Below are 26,691 nucleotides of genomic sequence, written 5' to 3' on the forward strand. Positions count from 1 at the left end.
GAGGCCAAAGATGGATATGTAATCACTGAATCACAGAAACAACCAGGTTGGAAAAGACCCTCAGGATCACCAAGTCCAATCTATAACCTTACTCTACAAGATTCACCTTAAATCATACCCCTAAGCACCACTACCCTATGAGGAGAGGCTAAGGGAGCTGGGGGTGTGCAGCCTGGAGAAGAGGAGGCTCAGGGCAGACCTCATTGCTGTCTACAACTATCTGAAGGGAGGCTGTAGCCAGGTGGGGGGTGGTCTCTTCTGCCAGGCAACCACCAATAGAACAAGGGGACACAGTCTCAAGTTGTTCTGGGGAAGGTCTAGGCTGGATGTTAGGAAGAAGTTCTTGCCAGAGAGTGATTGGCATTGGAATGGGCTGCCCAGGGAGGTGGTGGAGGCACCGTCCCTGGAGGTGTTCAAGCAAAGCCTGGATGAGGCACTCGGTGCCATGGTCTAGTTGACTGGCTAGGGCTGGGTGCTAGGTTGGCCTGGATGATCTTGGGGGTCTCTTTCAACCTGGTTGATTTTATGATTCTATGACATCCAAACGACCCTTAAATACATCCAGGGTCAGTGAATGTTTGGAATGATCCAATGAAGCCTGAGAGATTGGTGTTTGGAAATGTAGATAAAAGGCAAGAATTTTTACCTTGTGCTTGGGGACAGCACAGGCCTTCCTCTTGCTTGGTGACTTGTATTCTAGGCACTTCTAAGAGTCTTGTGTTTCCAGCTCCACAGTGAGGGGCAAAAATTTAGAGCCCCTTCCCTCTGCTGGAGGGGGGAAGCAGAGCACATGGAGAAGACAAAAGGCTTGGAGACACCCACTTTGAGGGTCCAAGACTTGCCCAGACTTATTCTTCCCAAATAAGGGAAAGCAAGCCTTGGCTTCACCTAACATAGAATCATAGAATCATAGAATCAACGAGGTTGGAAGAGACCTCCAAGATCATCCAGGCCAACCTAGCACCCAGCCCTAACCAATCAACTAGACCATGGCACTAAGTGCCTCATCCAGTCTTTTCTTGAAGACCCCCAGGGACGGTGCCTCCACCACCTCCCTGGGCAGCCCATTCCAATGGGAAATCACTCTCTCTGGGAAGAACTTCTTCCTAATATCCAGCCTAGAGCTACCCTGGCACATTGGCATATTTTGGCAGGGTGCCGTTCTGACTGGTGAACCTCTGTGGCCAAAGGGGCCATTGCATTCAGGCAAACAAGAAATAGGCTTTTGCTTTTGCCTGCTCTGCCCTGCCACATTAGGCTCTGCTTTGCCTGCAACGACTTTCCAGACACCTACAGAACTCCCTTCAGGTGCTTGGGTATTGTCTGATGCTCTTTTGTGAGTAAATATTCAAAGCCTCCTTGTAAGAAATTCTGTAACTAGATTCTACTGTGCCTTCTGCCTTCATAGCAGACAGGAGCCCCTCAGGTCTCCCTCAAGAGCCAACAGCATCTCACTGCAAGATTTTCTTTCCTAAAGAGTTAATGCTTGTTATAATTTGCTAGTTATTTCTTCAATGTTCTAGGTTGCCTGTTCCCTGTGTGTATAAATATCCAAACCCTGCATTTCACACATTGCAATGAAGTTTTCTGGTGACATTTAATGTTATTAAACAATCTTCATAGTTAGGAACAATCATCACCTGCATACCAAAATTAATACAGGTTACAATTCTGCATAATTCATAACACCTCACTCGTTTTTTATTTACCTGCTGAAGACAGCTCATAGCTTCTGCCTCCCCCATGGGCTATCAGATGATTTATACTGAGCACAGGTGGGGCTTCTCTTCCTTTAAGCATCCTTATCAGGATACTAATTACTCAAGAAGTCAGTGAATTCTGTTGCATTAGGTGGACTTTCAGAACTGTTTTGCTGTGTTATTTTATCTGTTCTCAGAGTTATTTCAAACTGTACATCTGCACATTGCCTCTTGCTGCAGACAAATTACTCTGAAGGAATCACAAGAGATGCTTGCACAGACTTTTTAATATTTCAAGGCTTTTAACTAAGACCCTCTCCCAAAATGTCATCCATGAAGATTAAAACAAAGGTGCCAGAGAAGAACTGTCTGTAACAGTCCTGGGATAAGTGTAATATAATCTTAAATATGACAAATGATATTAATTATTTTTTTTTAATCTCTGTCATATATTTTGATTAGGAAAAAAGAGAATAAGGACATTTTGTGTCCTTATCAGAAGTGTGCAACTCATCAATGTTCCTACCAGTAAGAATAAATGGCCTAACTCACTGAAAGTATCATTAAACCTCAGTGAAGAAGCTAGCAGTGAGCACCCTGAATTCCCTGTGCTTCCCTTCCCATGCCACTGACTGATACACCACTGACTATTAGATTTCAGAAGCTGTCATCCATGTCAATAACCTTGCTCTCTGTTTAACTCTTCATTTGACTTGTGACCTCCTCTAGATTGCTTACAATTTCCTTTCTCTGAGGCCAGATATCTCCCTTGAACCCTAACCTCCTTGTATTGTACCTTCCCAATAAAGTAATCACTAGTGGCTATATATAAGCAACCAAAATTGCCCAAGAAGAAATGTAAGATAGCTCTTTCCTGCAAAAGTTGTAACACGGAAGGCTGAATTCAATAAGGAGTTATGAGCCTCAAAGAATACTCTTCCATTACCAGTCACCATGGTCAAGAGATAAATTTGAAGTAGTATGACTGGGTGAGAAATTTATCCTTGGTTTATCAGTAGGCTATCTGACTAATTGGTATCCTTGAGGATTTTTGTATCTCAGTAAGAACATTTCATGGGATACGGGCAGCTTGATTTCATTCAATTTCACGCCACTTCAGCACACGATTAGATCAGATTTAAATGGATGGACTTTACCTATGACTGTTTGGAAGGACAAATCTAATTAACCTGTTTGTCTTTCCATGTATTCTTTATCTGTTCTAAGTTCTAAACTCTTACTGATTGCCAATGGCCACAAAAAAAAAAACCCAGATACGATATGCATATACACTTTTTTTGGGGGGAGGCAGTGATTATAAACCTAGATTCTTCTAATGAATTTATATAGAATAAACCAAACTGAAACAACAACAACAAAACCAAACTAATTTACACAAACTGCATTAATTACATAATTACATTATTAAATACATTAATTACATAAACTGCAACCCTTGGAGCGTTTGCCTCCTACGTTTGGCATTGGATAGGCTGTGAATGGACAAACAACAACGAATGAAAGACATCAGTCCACTGTGTTTGAGCAATTTAATACCAAATACCAAACTTTAAAACTATTTCCAAATTCATAGAATCAAGCAGGTTGGAAGAGACCTCCAAGATCATCCAGGCCAACCTAGCACCCAGCCCTGGCCAATCAACCAGACCATGGCACTAAGTGCCTCATCCAGGCTTTTTCTTGAACACATCCAGGGATGGTGACTCCACCACCTCCCTGGGCAGCCCATTCCAATGGCAAATCACTCTATATCCCCATCACGTCATCACCCATCCAGTTTTCTGTGACTGGATTTCCGAAGAGGAGCTTACAAAGAATGCAGGAAGTTACTAATTTCTGAGTTTATCTGTAAGGAAAAGCAATGCCTGGAGTCAATGGTAAAAGATCAAGATTGTATATAACACAATAAATGAGATCAGTGGAACCTACCCAGGGTAGGAAGCTTATTGGATTGTGTAAAAGCTATCATCAAAAATCAACAGCTTCTTTATGAAGCCTCCTCTACTACCTGAAGGGAGACTGTAGCCAGGGGGGGTTCATCTCTTCTGCCAGGCAAGCAGCAACAGAACAAGGGGACACAGTCTTAAGTTGTGTTGGTGGAGGTCTAGGCTGGATGTTAGGAGGAAGTTGTTGGCAGAGAGAGTGATTGGCATTGGAATGGGCTGCCCAGGGAGGTGGTGGAGTCGCCATCCCTGGAGGTGTTCAAGCAAAGCCTGGCTGAGGCACTTAGTGCCATGGTCTAGTTGATTAGCCAGGGCTGGGTACTAGGTTGGCCTGGATGATCTTGGAGGTCTCTTCCAACTTGATTCTATGAGTCTAATTTAGTAAAGATTTCTACACACACCTGTAAGCCATTTATTGTTTGGATGCCTTTGCAATGGTCTTAAGAGTGCAATGATACTGACAGACATGAAAAAAAAATGTAAAGATGCTTGTGGCTGAAAGCAGAGGCAGCTTTGAGGGTGCAGAGAACAAAAAATGTCCACTCCCTACATCTGCTGTAATTGTGAGAATGCATCTTAGTGGATTGGGATTCCCCACATCCTGGCTGGTACCCATCATAAAAAAGGTTTGGGTTGGAAGGGATCTCTATCTAGTCCAACTCCCCTGCAGCGAGCATGCTGAAGGAAGTCTTTAGCTTGAGCCATCTGCAGATAAAAGCAGAAAATTTCTTGGCTGTTCATTTTCATTCAGCCTTATACAGCTTGTAACCCTCATTACTGAGCCACAAACATCTGCTTACACTGAGTGGCAGAAATGTAGAAAAAGACTGGAACACAATTACAGTGTGATTAGTTTTTAGATATGAAGGCAGTACAGTGTCAAGTGTTACTCTTGCCAAACTTAGAGGGTGTTTTTCCTCAGTTCACACAGGACAGCATATCAGAAAGGGAACAATTTCTCTGCATGCATACAGCTAACCTGCCTTGCATCATGAACTGAACTTCCTGTGGAAGATCACAGCTTTGGGGTTTTGTCCCTTGTTGGCTTCTTATTCCCTTGTTGTACCCTGCTGTGGAAGAAAAGGAGCCTTTTACTAACAACTCAGCATTGATCAATACACCTCCAGATACTCCAAGCTTGCAAGTGGATGCTTATCAATCTTTCTTGCTGCTGTATTGCTAATGAGGCAGTACAGGTAGTCGAAAGTTCACATCTATAATTCACTGTGTTCCTCCATTTGCTGATACAATCTCTTGCTGCAGAATGCTGAAATCTTTTTAATCTTCCTTGCATTTATTTCCAGAACACTTGACCATGTTTATTTCCATTCTTAAGTTTCCAGTATTTGTCACATTCTTAATGGGCTGGGCACTGCAAATACAATACAAGGGCTCTCTCTTTCAGTCATATGCCAAGCCTTGTTCCATACTTTCAGTCTTCTATCTTTGTTACTTGGGTGTTCCTAGAATCATAGAATGCTAGGGGTTGAAAGGTACCTCTGGAGCTCATCCAGTCCAATGTCCTGCTAACACAGGCTTGCCTAGGTCAGGTTGCACAGGAACTTGTCCAGGAGGATTTTGAAAATCTCCAGAAAAGGAGGCTCCAAAACCTCTCCAGGCAGCCTGTTCCAGCACTCTGTCACCCTCAAAGAAGTTACCTCCTTTAAAAGATATATATAAATTTATCATAGTCTTTTGTTCCATCAGTCACCCTTTCTGTGTATCACAATAATGCAGAGATACACCAAAAGGCTGAAAGCTCTGAAAATGCTGTCACAGAACAGAACTGGAACGAATATTTCCCTATTTTGCACCTCTTCATAAAGGTCGTGGTTTCTCTTTTTCACTGCTTTAGCAGGCACTCAGCAATTAAAAGGGTAATACTTCCAGGAAAGATGAGTAAATGGAAACTCCAGCTGCGAGGGAAAAGAAAGAAGACCATGTCTGATATTGCTACAGACCATCCAGCAAAAATCACAAAGCAATCTGGTGGAGAGAGACAGAAGACTTCTGTTTCTTTTTGTGAAAAATGGAACAGGCATTGACCCAATGTCCTTTATTGTTTCTTGAGATTTGGACAGCCAGCTTGAGATAACCACAAACAAGAACCAAATTGTTCATTACAGCTTTGCATAAAAACTTGTTTTAGCTTTGCGTTATACGCTACTGATACAAAGAATGGAGCTAGTTTGGCAATGAGGAGCTGCAGTCCTTGGAGGAATGTTCTCTCTTTTATTTGAAATAAATGAAAAGAGTATACAGATGCTAGCAACAGTCCCTTCTTTCAAATCAAGAAGGACAAAACAGATAAATCATTATCTGAACTTCAAGTGCTCTGTGCTGCAAGGTGGTGAACATCGTCTAAACAGTGCTGCAGTAGTTTCTGTCACAGTGACTGAGAATTGAGGCTGCTGGAGACCACAAGAGATTGCATGCTCCTGCTGATGTTGCTATAAAAAAAAAGACAAACCCCAAAATCTCACATTTAAAACAAGCAGCAATGCAAAATACTTGTTCTATAAAACATTTGTTATGGCTGTCAACATTTGTTCATCAATAACTGTTGTTTCTAATGTTGTTTCCGTAGTGTCTGTAATGAGGTTCTCAGCAATTCATTTGAAACACCACAAAAGTGTCCTTCTTCTTTGGGTATTCAAAGTGGCTTCATATTACAGATGGGGTTTTGCATAAGATTTCGTCTGAAAACACATGTGCCCAGGTGGCCAAGAGAGCCAATGGCATCCTGGCCTGCATCAGGAACAGTGTGGCCAGTAGGACCAGGGAGATTATTCTTCCCCTGTACTCAACACTGGTCAGGCCACACCTTGAGTGCTGTGTCCAGTTCTGGGCCCCTCAATTCAAGAGAGATGTTGAGGTGCTGGAACGTGTCCAGAGAAGGGCAACAAAGCTGGTGAAGGGCCTGGAACACAAATCCTATGAGGAGAGGCTGAGGGAGCTGGGGGTGTGCAGCCTGCAGAAGAGGAGGCTCAGGGCAGAGCTCATTGCTGTCTACAACTACCTGAAGGGAGGCTGTAGGCAGGTAGGGGTTGGTCTCTTCTCCCAGACTACCTGCTCTGCTCTAGCTGAAAGCCATTGTTTCTCATCCTGTCATTGCAGGCCTTTACAAACAGTCTCTCTGCAGCCTTCTTGCAGCCCTCTTCAGGTATTGGAAGGTTGCTATTAGGTCTCCCCATGAGCCTCCTCTTCTCCAGGCTGAACAACCCCAGCTCCCTCAGTCTGTCCTCATAGCAGAGGTGCTCCAACCCTTTGATGATTTTTGTGGCCCTCCTCTGGATCTGCTCCACCAGGTCCATGTCCTTCCTCTATTGAGGGCTCTAGACCTGGACACAGTACTCTAGGTGAGGTCTTACCAGAGCAGAGCAAAGTGGCAGAATCACCTTTCTGCATCTGCTGGCAATGGTAATGCTGCTTTTGATGCAGCCCAGGCAGGCATTGGCCTTATGTGCTGCAAGCTCACACTGTCTGCTCATGTCAAGCTTCTTGTTCTTCACAGAGAGAGTTATTGGCATTGGAATGGGCTGCCCAGGGAGATGGTGGAGTCACCATCCTTGGAGGTGTTCAAAACGAGGCTGGATGAGGCACTTAGTGCCATGGTTTCGTTAATCAGAAGGGTTAGGTGACAGGTTAGACTCAATGATCTCAAAGGTCTTTTCCAACCTGGTTAATTCTGTGATTCTGTGTATTTTCTTTTATCTATTTCTAAAATACATGATTCATTTTACAGATAGCATACTAAGCTGTTTTATTTTACCTTTCCTGAGACATCGAAGTGAGTGAAGGTAGGTGTATATGTTTGTGTCCAAAAGGCTAAAACATAGCCCTTTGCAACCCTAATGTTTTTTTCTTTTCTTAGGAGAGCTCCAGCCCCACATATTGCTGCAATCAATAATTCTGTGATAGTTTCTGAAGGGAAAGAGAGAGATGTGTTTGTTACGATTTCAGATATGTCTGTGCTGATCATGTTGGACTGTCACAGAGGAGCAATGGGACTACACTGCTAGTGAGGTAGCCAAGTCCTCAGCAATTGCAACAGTACTCTTCTAAATATCTGAACTATCAATCTCCAGCGAAAGCAAACTGGTCCCTTCGTGGTCGGGATGAATCCCCTTATAACTGTTAGAAACCAAATCATTAACAACACAGGAATCAGTTCCTGCTCCTCCTCCTCTCTGCTCAATCAGCAATATTATAGCAGAGGAGAACTGAGAAAGGAAGAGTAAGGATGTAAAGGATGAGTGCCAGGAGGCTGGAGCCAGGCTCTGCACGGCGGTGCCCAATGACAGGACAAGGGGCAGGCACTGGGTGGAATAGGAAGCTTCATTTAAACACGAGGAGGAATTTTGTAACCCACGAGGGTGACAGAACACTGGAACAGGCTGCCCAGTGGGGTTGCGGAGTCTCCATCTCTGGAGATATTCAAAACCCACTGGGACAGGTTGCCGTGTGATCTGGTATAGGAGATCCTGCTCTGGCAGGGAGGTTGGACTGAGAGCTTTCGAGGTCCTTTCCAGCCCCTGACACTGATTCTGTAGAATGCTTAGAAGCTTACTGTCCTGGAACCCATGCTGCCAGAAGGGGGAACCTGCTGCACACCCGTGAGAGAAACGCAGGCTTACAAACCGCATGAGGTTACAGGAGTTAAAAGTCCAACGCGTGGGTCTTGAGGCCCCACACTTTGTTTTCTTTCACCTTGACACCACTTCAGCCGAGTTATACCGGATTTACAGAGATCCAGGTGAGAGCAGCATAGCACACAGAATTAAAAACAAAGAAAGAAGCCAATGTTATGACAAGGGTCAGATGAATAGTGAAGTCACCCTTTCCAAAACCCTGCAGCTGGCATACGTGACATGTTGTGAATAGCAGGCTTCTGGTTTGTACTATCCAGCTTGGTCCTTCTGCCAACATTGCTGATGTACCTGCACTTGATTAAAACTCCTTAAGCTTTAAGGTTTAATCATAGAACCATAGAATCAACCAGGTTGGAAGAGACCTCCAAGATCATCCAGGCCAACCTATCCCCCAGCCCTAGCCAGTCAACTAGACCATGGCACCGAGTGTCTCATCCAGGCTTTGCTTGAACACCTCCAGGGATAGCGACTCCACCACCTCCCTGGGCAGCCCATTCCAATGCCAATCACTCTGGCAACAACTTCCTCCTAACATCCAGCCTAGACCTTCCCTGCCACAGCTTGAGACTGTGTCCCCTTGTTCTATTGCTGGTTGCCTGGGAGAAGAGGCCACCCCCCACCTGGCTACAGCCTCCCTTCAGGTAGTTGTAGACAGCAATGAGCTCTGCCCTGAGCCTCCTCTTCTGCAGGCTGCACACCCCCAGCTCCCTCAGCCTCTCCTCATAAGGTTTCTGTTACAGGCCCTTCACCAGCTTTGTTGCCCTTCTCTGGACACCTTCCAGCACCTCAGTGGATCTGAGAGTTCAGGAACTATTCTGAATCTGCTTCGTTTTGAACGCAGTACCCCTCACGGTATGAATGCTTGGGCATGCTGGGCGTTGAAGAGACCTGTTTTATCAGAGGGCAGCAGTGACTCTGAAACACACGGATACAGCCTGAGGCGGCACACGGCATTTGCACATCGCTTCGGTTTCGTGCGACACCACTGCGCTACCACAGCATCACCTAACTAGAGACAGGTACGTCTGGGAGCCGCGACCCCATGGTTCTTACGCTGTGCAAGAGCACAACATCTGTCGTATTGCTAGATGGCTGGAAAGACTGATTAGCCCTCAGCGAGCGAACAGTCCCCAGACCGGGGTCGAATCGAGCACTGATACTGTTCCTGTTAACTGTCACAACACCGAAGTCCTCCCTCACAGAACCTATGTGGAGAGCTGCGCAGCAAGCCTTCACCCTGCTGGAGGCAGCAGGGCGCCAGCAGCCAGCACAGAGCCTTGCCGCAGAGGAGGAGCTGCGGCCGCGGACGAGGACCCAAGCCAGCGCGTCCCCAGCAGCCTGGCCCCGCCCGGCACCGCCCAGCCGGCTGCGCAGGCAGCCCCGGCGCGGCCCGATGACGTCACCAGGCGCGGGCAGGACGTCACATCACGGGGCCTACATTACCCGGCAGGCTCCGCGGCCCGCAGGAAGTGACGTCGAGTCACATCCGAGAGCGTGCGGTGGTGGTGCGGTGCCGGCTGTGGCGCTTGCGGTGGGTCGCGGCCGGCCGGGCCTGGAGCCAGAGCTCAGGAGGTGGCGGCGACTGCCGCGGTCTCCTCTCTTCCAGCCCCAGCTGAGGCGCTTCTCTCTCCGCAGGTGCGGCCATGGCGGACTCCACACAGAATGGGCCCATGCAAGGCGGGGCCGGCGGCGGAGCCGTGGTGAGTAGTATCCAGCTTTGGGGTTGGGGGCGAGTAGGCCGCGGTGCTGGCTCAGTTTTTGCGGGGTGGGCGTGGGGGTCCCGGGACTGCTATGGAGCTTCTCTAGCAGCGTGGTCGCTCCTTGTGCTGTTGTTGGTGGGGTCGCGTTGGAATCATGCTATGGCGGCCTGCCTGCACGGGTTAGGGCAGGGGGAAGAGGCTTTTACACTTTCTGATTGACATTGTGCTGTAACTGCGCTGTCGTTCTGGAAAACGTCTCCAAAAGTAATTCTGTGTGGCGTCAGCTGTACGTCTGTAGTTATATTGTGCAAGTAAGACATATGGATGTATATCAAAGATATGAAGGCACTTGCAGGTTACTTAGGATCATTTCCGATCGTGGTCATAAAACCAGTCCAAAAACAAAAGAAAAGAGCAGTCTTCGAAAACTGGTTCAAATTTTGGAAAATGCTTTGACCTTTTTCATGTGAAGAGAAGGCTCTGGGCTTCTAGTGGCTTTCCAGTATTTGAAGGGGGCTATAGGAGAGCTGGAGAGAGACTTTGTAAAAAGGCAGGTAGTGACAGGATGAGGGATAATGTCTTCAAACTGGAAGATGCTTGATTTATATTAGCTCTTAGTAAGAAATTTTTCATTATGAGGGTGATGAGACACTGGAAGAGGTTCCACAGAGAAGCTGTGGAGGCTCCCAGCCCTGGAATTGGTCATAGCCAAGCTGGATGAGGCCTTGAGCAACCTAATCTAGGAGGGGGTGTTTGCCCACAGCAGGGAGGCTTGAAGTAGATGGTGTTTAAGGTATCTCCCAAACCATTCAATGATTCTGGGAAAGGAAGCTGATATTTTGACTTTTAGGCATGTAGTGGCCAAAGCATGCTGTGTTTCAGTAGGGCCTTTCTGATATGGAGACAGTATCATGAGTGAAGAAGGCTGTGATCAAGGACACTGCAACAGGAGAGGTGCTAGATTGCCATTAAAAGATTTTTGCTTTCTGGAGGCCAAGAATATACAGGCCAAAATGATGCTGCTTTCCTTCAGATGTTGGAATGCTAACTTTGCCTGACCACTTGTTTTTTTTTCACCATTCCTCAGCAAAAACTGTAGAGATTTAGCCTCAGGTGTGTCTTGTGTTATCTGAAAGAAACCTCGAATCAATAAATGTAAAAATCAGATCTAAAGACCTTGCACGATTATGTTTTTCAAGCTGGCTGTCCAGTGAGGTTGGTTTGTGTAGAAAAACTGCTTGCACAGATGTTATCACTGGATTTGTTTGTAGTATACAAAGGATCTTTTAGGTTCTGAAGATGCTTAGCTATTTTTGACCTGGTTATAGCATCCTAAGAGTCAAGTATTACAAATCAAAAAGATGCTCTTCACTTCAAGCTATAATTTACTTCTATTCAAGGCTGGAGAAGGTTGCAATATAATGTAGGAGGGAAGAATGTTCATTGTATGCAAATACCAAGATACCAACTTCTGTGGGGGTTGGGTTTTTTCTTTTCTTCCTCTAATGTAGCAATTTCTGATGGCTAACAAGTTGGATACAGCAATGTGGATTTCCCGCTTGTTCACAGTTTACTGTTCAGCTTTATTTGTCCTGCCTCTTCTAGGGTATGTATTGTAAAATAACATTAAAAAGTTACAAAGTCATTATGCTTCCTTTTCATAGAGTTGTTTTCATGTAAGAGTTTTTACTATTCAGTTTACTTGGATGTTTTTTGTCAGAACACTTAAAGGCTTTTAGATTAGTTAAAAACCCTCTTAGATTAAGGGTAAGTTTCTATTATTCAGTTTACTTGGATGCTTTTTGCCAGAACAGTTGTGCTTTAGATTGGTTTAAAATCCTTTTGTATGTGTCTGAGAAGTGAGCAACTGTGAAGGAGTGGCATATGCATGTTTTTATCATTAGCTATGGAGTTGATGCAGCTGCAGTAAGTCAGTATTACCAGTTTTTGAGTTGTATTTTGGTTATGCTTATGAACCATAATAGAAATACTTAAGGCGTTGTGTGATTGTGATGCAATCCCCAAGGGTGGAAGACTTCTGAACAGGGGCTTGGTTCGTATGGTAACATCTCCTCTGATGATTTGCAGGTTGCATGAAGCAGCGAGCTTTTATCAGCGTGCCTTGCTGGCAAATGCTCTAACTAGTGCCCTCCGACTACACCAAAGGCTACCGCACTTTCAGCTTAGCAGGGCGTTCCTGGCCCAGGCTTTGCTGGAGGACAGCTGCCACTACCTGTTGTACTCTCTTATCTTTGTGAATTCCTACCCAGTTACAAGTATCCTTTACTTGTGTCATCCTCATAATGGTTTTAAATATCTGAAAGACTTGAAACTTTTCATCACCTGTGCCATGATTTGAAAGACAAGTTTAAACTGGAATGTTTGCTATTTATAGAACATAATTTATGTAAAATAGGAGAGGCTTATGTTGATTGATCCATATTTAGGTTAATCACCTCTGGAACTAGTGTACTGCAGTCTGCTTAGATTTTTCTGAGAGTGAAGTTTGGATTTTATGACCAGCCTCAAATGATACTTTCAGAAGTTGGTAAGTTTATCACCACTACAGGGTTTGTATAGGACTTCTTACTATAAGCAGGACAGATTTCATGTAGGAAAACTTACTTCAGATAAATTACTAAATAGATCAAGTCTGCAAAAAAGACTCCTGTGGCTTGTCAAAGGTGACATGCAAGAACTGACTTTGTGCCACTTTGTATCTGCTTACTGTTCTGCTCTTAGACATTCCTCTAGCAGAGAAATTTTATGTTCCTGTTCTCTAAAATCTGAGTGGCTGGCAGCTGCATGTTTTTTGGTAAAGAAATGCATTTGGTAGGATGTGTTAATAAAAAACACAAACATTGCCACATGTGCATTTGATAGATTTAAGTAGTAAACTCAGTTGGGTCTTCATGCGTTTCAGTGGACATGCAGTGCTGCATAAAAGTGTGTGTTGTTCTCTGCATATACATTTCAAAGTTAACAAAAAAGCATGGTAAAGAGGTGTAAGAAGCAAAGGGAAGAGCTATGAATGTAGATGTTGGACATATATACCCATCTCCTAATCCAGTAGAGGTCATTCAAACCCACCTCTTGGAAAGAGCCATCAAGCTATGGCTTGTGTGTTAGCATAACACTATGAAATGAAGCACTCATGCAGCCTCTAATTCTCCTTATCGCTTGCTTCAGTGAGTATCTTTCCAGTTCTGCTGTTCTCTTTGCTTCATGCTGCCACATACACGAAGAAGGTTCTTGACGTAAGTATGATGTGTGATGCAATTAATTTGTTTGTATTTTAGGGGTTTATAAGCAGGTTTTTGTTGCAGCTGTGGTGTCACTTAGAAGACCTAGGGTGAAATTGCAGTACAGGATCTCAGCGTGCAGAATTTGAGAAGTCTCTTTGGGGGCTTGGACCCCCCTGCTGTTATGACTGGATTTGTTGGAGTTGACATTTAGTAAATTTCTTGAAATGCTGTTCTTTGAAGGAAGCAAAGCTATGTCACAGTTAAGTTGAAACTTAAGACATGTCTTTTCAAGCCAAACACAGCCTGTGAAATTTAATATCCTATTCTAGTAGAAGCATAACAGAACAAACTGCAGGGTAAGGCTAGCAAGCAGCTGGACCTGTTGCTTAATGAACTGCCTTGTGCAGCTTAATGTAACTCCAGCCTTTGGTGTTCCTAACTGGATCATCTTGCTACCATAGGTACTTCCTCCCAGTGGACAGAATAAGGCTAGTGGCTTTCTCTGTGCACTTAGATCTCAAATGGGTGGGTGAAGGAATGCAATGCCTCATGTTTTTCATGGGACTCTGTAATTAGAGTTCAAAGTTTCTGGTAGTTTTTGTTTGGATATTGATATCAATCACTTTAAAGGATTTAGTTTTGAAGTGCTGAAATGAGTCTCAAATGAGAATTAGTATTTTGATTTATCAGTGCTAGAGAAAGTGGATGTAATGTGCATGTTTTCTCATACTCTTCTTTCAAGGCACGAAGTTCAAACAGTGTGCCCTTTCTGAGAAATCTTTTGGACAAACTGAGTGCTAATCAACAGAATATTCTAAAATTCATTGCTTGCAATGAAATCTTCCTGATGCCAGCTACAGTTTTTATGCTCTTCAGGTAAGAATTACCATAAATATTTTCAGAATTAGATACTTTCTGCACAAGATTACTTTTTGCAGTCGAGCTCTCTATGGGTCATAGATCTCTATCTATGTGGTTCTGGTTGACCAAGGCTTGTAATTTTGTTCTGAGAATTAAATTGGTAGTCACAAAACTAAAAAGCATTCATTCCAATAAAACTGAGCACCAAAACCCCTTGATTTTCATAGCATGGGTGACATTGTTGGGTCAAATGAAACAGGCCTGTAATTTGCATTCTCCAACACTGCTCAGTAAGTTTAATTTTAGTGAGTGCAACAGAATATTAAGATCTGCAGCTTCATTGAAAGTCAGTTCTTTTTTCCACTATTAGATTCCAGAAATTTAAGTGGCATGAAATTTCCTTTTGCTAGAAGTGTGCAACAAGGAGTAGGTTATGTCCTGTGTTACTTCTGACCAGTGACCCTTATCTCTTTTTCTCCCTTATGCTGTTTAATTTTGTCTGCTGTGCGGCCTGTTGAGTTAATTATGGGGATTGTTACAGTTTTAACACTGGGGCCCTAAACTGTAAATAAATTTTTCTGGAGAATTCAGAGTAGGTCCCAAAAGGAGGCTGAACAGAATATAAGAGATAAATTTATCCCATTTCATTGGGTTGTTATTTTTATATAGAATTTGAGGTTCAGGGTGTTCTTGTTTGCTTGGTTGTTTTTCACCACTGTTTCTCTGCCTCTGGCCTTGCCTGCACTGCACCAAAACATTGTTTGGGTTACATTGCAGTAGTGAGGTAAGACAACGTAGCCTTGCAGGCTGCAGTGTCCACATGGGGAGGTGTCTGGACTTCTTGTCCATTGAAGTCTGGATTTTTACAGGAGATTTAGCTGGGCTTTTGTCTAGTTGTAGTTGTGTATTTTTATATGCTTATTGCCTTTTATTTAGCCTACTTGGTAAATAATGATTTAATTTTACTTCCAAAATTCTGGCTAGTGTGGTCGTTTACCTTTGAGGGTAAATCCCAAACTCTTAAGTGGTCTAAACCCACCACAGGGATCTTGAGCATATGCATGTTGGAACCTTACTGAAGTCATATAGGCATAATAACCTATCAGTCACTCGGACCTGGGTCAATTTGAAGAAGGAATTACACCTTTGTTCTATGCAAGCCATAGCACACTGAGAGCATTTGTCTTGAGTGGCCTTCTTGGAGGATTCCACTTTGCTTAAAACTGCTCATACCCAAGAAGCTCTGGTTACTGCAACTGTCATATTCAAACAGGACTTAAGCTTATGTTTTAATCACTACAATTAAACTTGCATCATTTCAGTGCTTAGCTGTGTGTGGTTTGTACAGTACCCTTTTACCATTTTACAGCACTCTCTGTGAAACAGCAGCTTTATGAAGTATCAAAACCTGACTTCCTTGTAGCTGAAACTGACAGCAGCTTGGCATTAATATCTCAATACATCTGCAATAGATAGCAGCTTGGCATTAATATCTCAATACATCTGCAATAGATAGCAGCTTGGCATTAATATCTCAATACATCTGCAATAGATAGCAGCTTGGCATTAATATCTCAATACATCTGCAATAGTCCCAGTGTGTTCTGAAAAGTTTTGCAAAGGGTACTATGGTCCAGACATTCAAAGCACTACGATTAGAGCTGCAGAAGCTCACTGTAGCTGGACTGATGTCAACTGATTTCTGTACTTGACCAGCAGGCTTTTTCTTAATACTGGACAGGTGTCCACCAACTCTGGAGAATTTCAAAAGTCACCTGAATGCATTCCTGTGTGGCCTCCTCTAGATGATCCTGCTTTGGCAGGCAAGTTGGACATGATCTTTGGAGATCCCTTCCAATACCTAACATTCTGTGATCACTTCCATGATTCTTTGTCCATCAGCAGAAGTGAGGCAGTATAAAAAAGCTTTATAAGTATCATCAGTACAAGAACAGCACTTAACTGCTTCATTGAGCAGTTTTATCCTATAATGTAAGTCTTTGCTTTAATAAGTGTATGGTTATGCACTTCATCTTCTCAGATCTAGATTATCTGAACCAATGTGACCCCAATGTAGTAGGGCTTTTTTGAGCTCAAATAGTTTTCATTTATTGCAAAAAGCCAATGATGATTCTATGTTTCGGCTTAGGGATTTTCTGTTTGTTTATCAGTATTAAGCTCTATTTCTGTCTTTCCTTTCAGTGGCCAAGGTAGTCTGCTCCAGCCATTCATTTACTACAGATTTCTCACACTACGCTACTCCTCTCGGCGAAATCCATACTGTCGGTAAGCGCTGCATTGATCTTGAAAGTTCAGCTGCAGAGTGTTAAAGCATTCAAATTTTTTCATTCTAAAGGGAATACGTAACTCATAATACTAAATTTGCAAATGGTAGTGAGAGAGTGTGGAATACACCTGAATGTTTTAAAATGCTGGTTCAGAGTTGCTGTTGTTTCATCTACCAGAACTTTAAGCTTTCAGAAAGTGTTTGTGTAACTAAAGCTATGCTTTGGGAGAGGAAAATAATTTTATTTGCTTTGCAACAGAAAGATATCTTTATTTTTAGATTCCAACCCTACTTGAGGCTAAGTCTTACATCAACACGCACTTAGGAGCTTGTGTGATGTCAACAGGAGGAAAAAAAACACCAAACCTGTAGATGACCTTAAGGATGTTCTTTATTTCTTTTAATTAAATTCATAAATCAGGTTAATGATAATTGAATTAGAGCCTTATTGACTTCATTTGGAAGTTGATCCAACCACTACTATTGCATTAAATATTTCTGTGAGGATTTGTTCAGTTTAGTGTTTTCTTATTTTTTTTATCTCATGGCAAGTACTGTAGAGTGTTAAGATTTTGTGAACACACTTTCCAGTCTCATCAGTACTTAATTAGAAAATTATTTGCTAGTGTACCAAGAAAGTGGCTTTAGCTGCTACAGTATGCAAAGACAGGTCAGAGAATGAAACTTAACTCACACACAGTATCATCAGGGCTGGAAGAGACCTCGCAGATCATCAAGTCCAACCCCCTACCACAGAGCTCAAGGATAGACCATGGCACCAAGTGCCACGTCCAACCTTGCCTTGAACAGCCCCAGGGACGGCGACTCCACCACCTCCCTGGGCAGCCCATTCCAGTGTCCAATGACTCTCTCAGTGAAGAACTTTCTCCTCACCTAGAGCCTAAATTTCCCCTGGCACAGCCTGAGGCTGTGTCCTCTCGTTCTGGCGCTGGCCACCTGAGAGAAGAGAGCAACCTCCTCCTGGCCACAACCACCCCTCAGGTAGTTGTAGACAGCAATAAGGTCACCCCTGAGCCTCCTCTTCTCCAGGCTAAACAATCCCAGCTCCCTCAGCAAACCCTCTCCTTTTCCCAACTGCTTTGTAATAAATCCATTGTTCCTTCTTAGTGCATATTTGGTTTTCTTTAGTCTGTTTTGTGGGTTTTAAAATTATTTACACAATTTTTTTTTTAAACCAGAAAAATCTCTATGAAGGTACTTTACTACTTCTATATCTCAAAATTGTTTTGTTATGCAATACTAAGACTAGCTTTCAAGAAAACTAGTTCCCTGACTGGAAAGAGGGGCCTGCAGAAAAGCTGGGGAGGGACTTTTTAGGCTCTCGGGGAGTGACAGGACTAGGGGGAATGGAGTGAAGCTGGAGGTGGGTAGGTTCAGAGTGGATGTGAGGAGAAAGTTGTTCAGCATGAGAGTGGTGAAAGCCTGGAATGGGTTGCCCATGGGTTGAAGCCAGGCTGGATGAGGCTGTGGGCAGCCTGCTCTAGGGTAGGGTGTCCCTGGTCATGTCAGGGGGGTTGGACCTAGATGATCCTTGTGGTCCCTCCCAACCCTGACTGATTCTATTCTACGATTCTAGTTTATCCAAGATTTTCTGCTGGCATTTGTGTAGTTTTAAAGGACGATGATGTTGTGGGGTTTATTTTTCGTGTATATCTTCTCGTGGTTGCTTCTGGAGCACAGAGTTCTTGCATTCAGTGCAAACACACAGTTGCCTCCCAAATCCTTACATGTTTTCTGATACAGCATTACTGTGTATTTTGGGTTTTTTTAATAGTAGATGTTCTTTTTCTTGCTGTCTTTTTTGCATGAAGGTGGAATTTTTTCTGCTGTCCTTACATACAACCTCAGCTGGAAGCTGCTGCGCTTAAGTTAAATGTTAATGGTTAAAAGACAGGAATTTTGAAGCTCTTGCAGGAGTTCAGCACCAAGTTGATCTAAAGAAGTTGCTAACTCTAGGGTGTGTCTATGGGAGGTGCTGAGAAAATTGAATGAAAAAAAGATTTAAACAATGCTTAGTTCTGATAATTGCTGTAAGATTATTTTTTCTAAACTATTTAAATCTGACTTTTTTTTCAGGACTCTCTTCACTGAGCTGAGGATTGTTGTTGAACACTTAATAATGAAGCCTGCCTGCCCTGTTTTTGTAAGAAGACTATGCCTCAGCAGCATTTCCTTTATAAGCAGATTGGCACCAACTGTTGCATAGCCAAATTCCAGGCACTTGTGTTTTGTGAACATTATGAGCAGCTGGCACTTCTGCTGATGATTAAGAATTCCTGGTTTTTACACTGATCTCACTCCAGGCTGTATAAAAATGTCTATATGCTTTTCTTGGAGATATTATGAGATTTAGCATATCAAAAGTAAGTCATGGAAACTTAAAATTTCTGTATTGCTAATTGGTGGGGAAAAAATATAACTGCATCTGACCCAAAACATGCCCAGACATAGAGAGTTTTGGTTTTTATAGGAATTAAGGATTGCTTGAGCTTAAAACTTGGTCTTTTCTCAGTAAAGTTATATCTTTGGAACTGTAGCTACTGTAGGATGCCTGAAGTGTATAGCAGTTGGTATGCATACCTATGCAGTACACATTGCACAGTATTCTTCTGCTTACTACATGTATCTGTAGAACCATTTTGTCTAAATTACTCAGTGTGGCCCACTTGGAATTGGATCTATTTACTTAAATTCAGTCAAGCTTGACACAGTAAACACCTTCCTGAAGGACAGGCTAATTTTTATTACTGCTACTTAGAGTTCTTAAGTTTCTACCTTGTGATGTGTCTTACGTTATTGGAAGTAATCTCAAGACCAATCATGGAAAACTGAGTAGTTACTTTGTCATAATGAGTTGTTTTACCAAGCCAAATTGCTGATCTGTAGGCTTTTCAGACAAAGATGCAGTGCTTAAACTTTTAGGCATCTCTTAAGTGAACTAATCAATGTAAATGAAGTAACTTTTGCAGAATCATTGCAGGTTTCTTCCTGTGTCTACACAGATATGAGACTGCAGTAACTCAAGCATGTCAGCTTCTTAGAAAATGAATCTGTAGCTAGCTCTATATAAATTGTTCTTCCACTTTCTGAGACTCTCATTGTGATGGGAAATTTGCATAAAGGATTGCACCTGTTTAGGCAGCTTCTGAAACAAATGGGTGTAGGATTTTTTTGGTGTAAATTCATCTGATCACTTATCTGAAGCTAGTGTCATGACTACAGCAGTGAATATTGCATCGAGTGCTGATTATGCTGAAAGGTATGTCATGGGAAAAGAATATTATCTGGGTGAACACAACTTCTTTCCATAAATTCAAGGCAAAGGATTTGCCTGATCTGTAATTAATGTTAGTGTCCTAACTGCATAGGTTTAAATGGGTTTCACTGGCCTTTTGTAAACCTCTCTAGCACTGCCCTTGACTGCTCTTCCTTGGTCGGGGAAATCTTCTGTGAAACACTTCCAAAACCAGTCTTGAAGCAAAGTCTTTTCCTGTAACTGTTGAGTTCTCTTTATTTTGTGATGTGGATATCATTCAGAATTTCCAGATGTAATAGTTTGCTAGATCAGAGCCATGTATTTATAAACTTTTTTTTGCTCAACCTCTTGGTACTGATGAACCAATTGGTAACTGAATATGTTATTCTTTGACTACTTGTCTTGCTCTCTGAACATTATCAGCTATTTATAGAACACTTGCACACTGCAGAAGCGACTGCATGCAGTAATGCTCTCCAGCTGCTAAACATTTGGAAGGAGATTGACTATATGTATATCCTGTAATTTGAGGATTTTATAAAAACTAAAATTTCTACTGCAATAAAAGGAGTGTTAAATGTAACTTGCTAGGCTCTTCCAAGCTTATTTTCTCTCTAACACAACATACTGGTGCTTGAACCTGGAAGTTGAGCAGAATGCTGTACTGTGTGCATGGTCTTATATTCCCACTGCTGCTTCAGAATTGGGACATAATGGCTTGTGTGTGTTTCTAAGTTACTTTATGGGGAATTTTTGCCTTCTGAATGGCAAAAATTTAGAGCCTTCTATTCAAAGTTTAACCCAAAAATAAGCACTGTAACAATGGCAGTGATTCAGAGCAGAAACCTAGACCTACTTACTACCATTTCACTTTTTCAGCACTGTTCTACACCCTTTTTCATGTTACAGGATGTATTTTTCTGAGTAGTGACATCAGATTTTGCTCAGTTATTTGATCATCTAAGTTGGTCCCCCATATTGGGAGTGGAGGCAAATAAATACTTTTGTAATTAGTGTAAGCAAAGTAATATGCTACATCTGAAAAAAATCTGTGGTCCAAGACTGCAGCATTCGCCTTTAATTTTATGCTGTTACTAAATTTGAAGTCTTAAGTGGGATTTGATGTATTGCAACTATAACTGAAGGATGAAAAGTCTTGACATCCAGCTCTTTGAACAGACAAGGAAGATTAAAGAGTAAGTGATTGAGATTTCTGCAAATAGAGTGTTGGAAGACAGTGCTGTGGAGTAAAGCTCCAAGTAGAACTTGTTAAGTCTTAAAAATGTATCAAGAGAAGGAAGATGTTTCACAAATGGGATCTGATTTGGTTTGGCTAGTAGTATGTTCTTCTCTTTGCAAGGAGGTGCTTGACAAGCAAGGCCTGGCATTTACTCATTGTTTGGTAAAACTTAACCTCTCTGATCTGCCAAGAAAATGTGAAACAATGAAGTAAAGATAGCTTTGAACCAAAATAATCAGGGCAACAGACCTACACTCTGTATCAACTGATTTTTACTGGGACATTTAGGCTGCCTAAGTGATAACACTGAGTTTCCACAATGCTGGCAAAATCATCCAGTGCTTGTGCCTGCTTCCTTACAAGAGTTTGTGACTGTTTCTGTACAAACAACTAAATCAAACACACAAAATGTTGGTTGTGTCCTGATAGCTCGAGATTTTTGTGGTGGAAAAGACCTGTATGTTCGTACTGTTGTGCTGTCAACAGCTAGCCATGATGCAGAGCTTGTGGCAATGGTAGTAGAAAAACTTAGCAATGGAACAGTTGTCTACCTAACATTGTAATTGTTTCCACTGCTATAAATCACACTGCTGATTGCTTTTATTGCATTGCTTTTCGTAAGTTAAGACACTGTTGCATTGATTCTGTGGGTAGACCTGCTCCTTGCTGTGCACAAGCTTGCTGTAGATGTGATGCTCCAGCCTAAGACTTGCCTGTTCTCACCTGTGCAGACATGGTGAGTGCTGATGCTTGATTTATATGAGCTGCTAATGCCAGTTTGGATTTCTTGCACACAAATTCATTCACTAATGCATCTTATCTTTTCCTTTATTGTCTTTATACTTTTGTTATCTTTGTCCTGTCAGTTTATATTTTGCTCTTTGAATGCTCAAGGGGAGCAATATCTGTTAATATTTTCTTCCACATTCTAAGACTTTTTAATATATTATGAGCCATTATTTATTGTAGCAGTCTTTGAACTGCTAACTTTTATATGTGACAATACTCTCCAAACAAATAATGTAGCTTGTTACTTTGTACAGTCTGTGTTGGACCTTTTTCATCAATAAGCACTGGTATTGCTACATTTGCAGAGCTTGGTAATTGAGGCAGTACAGTTCTTGTCCATTTTACAGATGAGAGGTGAGGCATGGATCACTTGGCCTGGAGCAATGTAAGAGTGCTGGCAGAGCAGGAAGTAGGTAAGAGTTCGGCAAGCATCCAGGTGGAACTGATTTGTTCCTACACCACAGACAACTTCTTGCTCCTATTTCCACAACTGGTTCTTTAAACGATTTGAACAAGTACTTGACTATATGGTGCTCAGAGTAAGGTTAGCAAAGACCATTGAGCATCTGTGCAAAGGGTAGGTGTGACCCTTGGTATCTTAAACTCTCTGGTGAAGAAAAACAACACAATAAGCACAACACATAAGGTGTTATGCTGGGCTGTTATAATGGTCTAGACTTTTTAATTGCTCCACTGCAAGCATTTGTGGCTAAACTCTAAATACATAATGAAATTGATTAGTGTGTATTTAAACTGTAACTTCTCTTGTGCTGTAATTTTCTTGGAAGTCACAGGAAGAGTCAGGTCTTGCTGTTTTAAAATCACCTTTTAAGGACAGAACCTCGAGCAATGCTTTATTTTAAAGATGCATTATCAGTATGGGTAGTGTAATTGAATTTAAGCTCAAATGTGGATTCAGAAAATAACCTTTTTCATGAAATGTCACCATTACTTATTAACTTCACTGCAGAAGCTGGCTCTGTGATAATAGCGAGGGTATTGTGCGGGCGAGGGAGTTTCATTGCTTAGTTCTGTGCCATCCAGATGGTACAAACTTCTAAAATGAATTGAAAAATTCATCTTTTGCTTGTATTCAAGGACTGAGGCACAAAATGCTAATGGAAGGGCTCAGAGGGGAAATATAGTTCTCCTGCATATTTGAGAATGTGAAGCCCTTTCAAGAAAATCTAATAAACATAATAATCACAGGCTGCTGACACTAAGGAAAAAGCACCTCATTCGCTCTTTCTTTTATGCAGCGATTTACTGGTCCCTACTGATTTTCAAATTGGATCACTGCAGTAAATTATCCACGCCAGTACCTGTGAAAGAAAGCACTGGGATCCATATTTGTTTAGTGCCGTGCTTAAATCAGCAAGAATGATAAATCTGATGGTCTGAAATTGGAAATATCAAGGGCTTTTCTGAGTGAACGAGCAAGTATCTCCATTTGTAATTTATTGTGACCCTTTTCCACTGTATGTGCTTTGTATGTCAAATATTTATTTTGAAACAAATTAAATTGTTTTCTGTATTGATACAGCTATGATTTTGTTGATGTTCTTGAAATCAAATTGTGTAGGCTGAGGTTTTGTTTGTTTGTTTTCCTAGGTTTAAAATATTACCAATGTTGTGTTGCGCACTGGCACTTGTGTACTTCAGGTCTCTTAAGTTTTAAGTTACTGACCAACAGTTTTCTGTTTTGAATGTTCTAGGTGCATGTTGGTTGTTGAGTGGTTTTGTTTGTTGTGTTTTGTGTGTATTTAGAATAGGGTAGGATGCAGTGAGCTACTGTGACTTGTCATTAGCTTTTTCTAGAGGAAAAGGAAGATTAGGCTCTACATCAAAACTAAAACCAACTGAACCACGTCAAAGTTGTAAGTTATTGGAGCTGTTCTGCTTTACACCTTGCATTAGTAGCACTGAGTCCTGTGGACGTGGTCTGGTCAATGTGGTGGTGTTAGGTCATAGGCTGGACTTGATCTCAGAGGTCTATTCCAGCCTCAATTCTTGGGGTGGGGGGGAGGAAGAGAAATGACCTATGTGCTCGGTTTACTGCCTTATTTTCAGTGCAGGTGTCAGTAGAGAAAGCTGGCTCTACAGCTGCATTTTGGCAGGACTGCTGTCCCTTTCATCTTAAAATGGGTTACTGTGCAACTGATTACATCCCACTGCCTCAATAAGTGCCACTGCTGAACTGAAAATGAACTGTAGCTAGCGCTTGATTACTCAGAAATTAGTATAATAATTCGGTTTGCAACTAGTAAGCAAAATTGTAAACCAGTGTTAATAATGTGACTCTATATAAGCTTTGTGGGATAGGCTTAGCTCACTTCTGGTGGCACATTAAACAGCTGACTTCTGCTCAACCCCAGTGCCTACCAGAGGGGCTTTATTTTACCACAGCCAGTACAGTTGTGACTTTGTAGAAACAGTAGTGTGGATTGTATTCTAAGGAGCTGTGAAAGACTTTGCACTTAGAGGGAGATGACTCAACCATCCCTTTCTTTTATCCCAATTTCCGTGTGCTTGACCATGATATCTTGCTTTTGAGATGAGCGAAGTGTTGAAAGAGTATAGATTCCTGCCCGGAATGAGGAAGCTGGTATTCTTGAAAAGTGCAGGTTGTGGCATTTCCATTTGCTGTCTGTGTTCCTGTGAATGTTGACTCGTGCACCTTTGCCAGCGTGAAGAGCAAGAATATGTTGGATAAAGATCATTTGATTGAGAGAATTCACAGGAAAATTGGGCTGAAAACCAGAAATTATAAAGGTGCAGACTTAGATTTTTCTGCAGTGTTTTCAGTGGAGGAGGAGGAAGAAGAATGGGGACAAAAATAACAAAAAAAAAATTCATCTCTGAATAAGAAATGGAGCATCCAGCAGGATTTTCATGTTGCTTTCACAAACCCAAATTCACTATTCATGCTTTTATGCCATCAGTATGCTCTGGACAGTGATGAAGTTTTCTAAGTTATTTCTAATTTAGTCTCTACTAAAATAGTGTTGGAATAGCATTTTCAGGTGCTTTCACACTGTACAAGAGCTGACAGGCTGGTCTTGGTTTATTTAAAATGGAAAACAGCTGCAGAATTCTGTGTGCTTGTTCATTACATTTGAAGCTGCTGTAGTGGAAAATTACAGAAATAAACAGTTACTATGGTCTATAATTACTACTGGGCTTCTTGGTTGGTGTGTTTTTTTGCTTGTTTTGGGGGTTGGTTGGTTTGTTTTTAAGCTGTTCTTTGCTGCACTTTTATAGTGATACTCTAGGGGCATGTCCTGATGTCTTGATGTATGTGTGTTTCTGTGTGCAAACACACATGGATCAATTTACTATCAGACTGCCATGCTTAAGAGTATGTTTTTGGTTATAGTTTGATCAGTTGGGTGCAGCTTGTGAAGATCATTGCAAGACAACCTTGTTCATGAATTGAAGCCTTAACTAACTTGGTCTAGTGGAAGGTGTCTCTGCCCGTGGTGGGGGCGGGAGGGAGTTGGAACTAGATGATCTTTAAGGTCGCTTCCAATTCAATTCTATGAATTTATGAACTGTTCCTACCTTCTGCAGTAACATGCAGTTGGAACTAAATGATCTTTAAGGTCTCTTCCAGTTCAATTCTGTGAATTTATAAACTGCTCTTACCTTCTGCAGTAACATGCAGACAAATAGGAGCAAGACTAGAAGCAGATTACTGCATCAGGTCTCATCCAATCTGGCCTTGAACATGTTGAGGGAGGTGGCAGTTCTTTCAATGTCTTATGTTTGAGTTTTCAGCTATCATTCTGCTTTAGTCTGAAGGTAAGTGCTGCTAATCCTAAGAGTTGCTCTTTCTTGCTCCAAAGCTGGAAATTCTATTTGATTGTATGATTTGGCCATTTAAAATGAGATGGGATTCTTCCCTGTGCTAATTTTATCCCCAACCACTGGCCTCTAGTGGCTGGTTGGCAACTATGAAGCAAAACATTTCAGTAATATAGCATTCTCCTTGTGCCTATTTGCTACAGGAAAGCCTCTTTCCCTTTGTATTTCTTGGGAGAGTAATCTCTCTCTGATTTATTGTATTTTGGCTTTACAAGTGTCTGTTTGTCTTATGCATTAGAAGGGAGATCAAAAGAAAACAAGATTTATGGTCAAGGTTTCTTTAAAGAAGCAACTACTCACAAGCCCAAATATTTGCTGTGTTTGGGATGCTAGAAGATTCTGTGATCTGCAAGAGCATCCTGTAGTAAAGATCTTTAAGCATTCATTGTCAAATCCTTGTAGTCATAAAGCAGAGTAATTCTGTTAGCAGAATCTCGACTCCTTTTTCCTTTGCTTAGGAGGTTGCCAGTTCAGCAGAGCTAACTTACAGTTTAGCAAAGCATGATGCTGCAGAAGGCAATGGCAGAATCACTGACAGAGGTAGAGAACAATGGCAGCAGCAGATATGAATACAAAGACAGAGCACATCGTGTTACCTGGTCATCTCTCTTTATCAATACAGCCCAAGACTAATGGGCCTTTGGACACAGAACAGCCAATCAGAATGGCAGTTAGCCAAGCCTGACCATATTAGGTGAAGCCATAGGTTGGCTTTACCCAAATTTGGGGAAAACATAGGCTTTGCATAAGGCAGGCACAAGCCAAGTGTATGTACCTTGTTTACCACAGGAGGAAAACAAGAGTGGGTAAGCTGGGGTCTTTAGACTCAGTGGCTCCAGGTTCTTTGTCCTCCTTCCTGTGGTTGCTTCTCCCCAAAACAGAGATGGGGAGAGCAGAAAAGCATGTCTGGTCAAGCCAGGACATGTTCAGGCTTATTTTGGTCTGTTTAGGCCTACCATGACATCCTTGTGAAATCCTCTCTCCTGTAGTTCTATCCTCCTCCTTTATTGTATTCCCACTTCAACTGATTCTGCAGTACTGATGTCAGCCTCCTGGAAGATCTGGAATCCAATCACCTGGGTTTGCAAGGAAAGGATGTTTGCCAGCCTGTG

At 42.1% G+C, this 26,691-nt stretch overlaps 1 protein-coding gene across 1 annotated transcript; it reads left to right on the top strand.

The window, feature by feature from the left end:
• The first annotated feature begins 9,777 nt into the window (after window positions 1–9,777).
• On the top strand, window positions 9,778–20,269 carry TMEM33 (transmembrane protein 33). The gene is made up of 8 exons (XM_064149193.1): window positions 9,778–9,847; window positions 9,952–10,016; window positions 11,528–11,622; window positions 12,105–12,292; window positions 13,206–13,273; window positions 14,004–14,137; window positions 16,325–16,408; window positions 18,507–20,269. Exons 2-8 carry the CDS (start codon window positions 9,960–9,962, stop codon window positions 18,634–18,636), a joined length of 756 nt encoding a protein of 251 aa, XP_064005263.1. The 5' UTR covers window positions 9,778–9,847; window positions 9,952–9,959; the 3' UTR covers window positions 18,637–20,269.
• The last annotated feature ends 6,422 nt before the right edge of the window (window positions 20,270–26,691 follow it).

The sequence above is a fragment of the Pogoniulus pusillus genome, chromosome 9 (assembly GCF_015220805.1).
Source record: "Pogoniulus pusillus isolate bPogPus1 chromosome 9, bPogPus1.pri, whole genome shotgun sequence".
Lineage (NCBI taxonomy): Eukaryota > Metazoa > Chordata > Aves > Piciformes > Lybiidae > Pogoniulus > Pogoniulus pusillus.

Bases quoted from the DNA above. Each gene is read 5' to 3' on its own strand.
- TMEM33 (XM_064149193.1), top strand. From the start codon at position 9,960: ATGGCGGACTCCACACAGAATGGGCCCATGCAAGGCGGGGCCGGCGGC. The intron at 11,623-12,104 runs GTATGTATTGTA...GATGATTTGCAG, and splicing joins TTTGTCCTGCCTCTTCTAGG to GTTGCATGAAGCAGCGAGCT. The intron at 16,409-18,506 runs GTAAGCGCTGCA...CTTTTTTTTCAG, and splicing joins CGGCGAAATCCATACTGTCG to GACTCTCTTCACTGAGCTGA.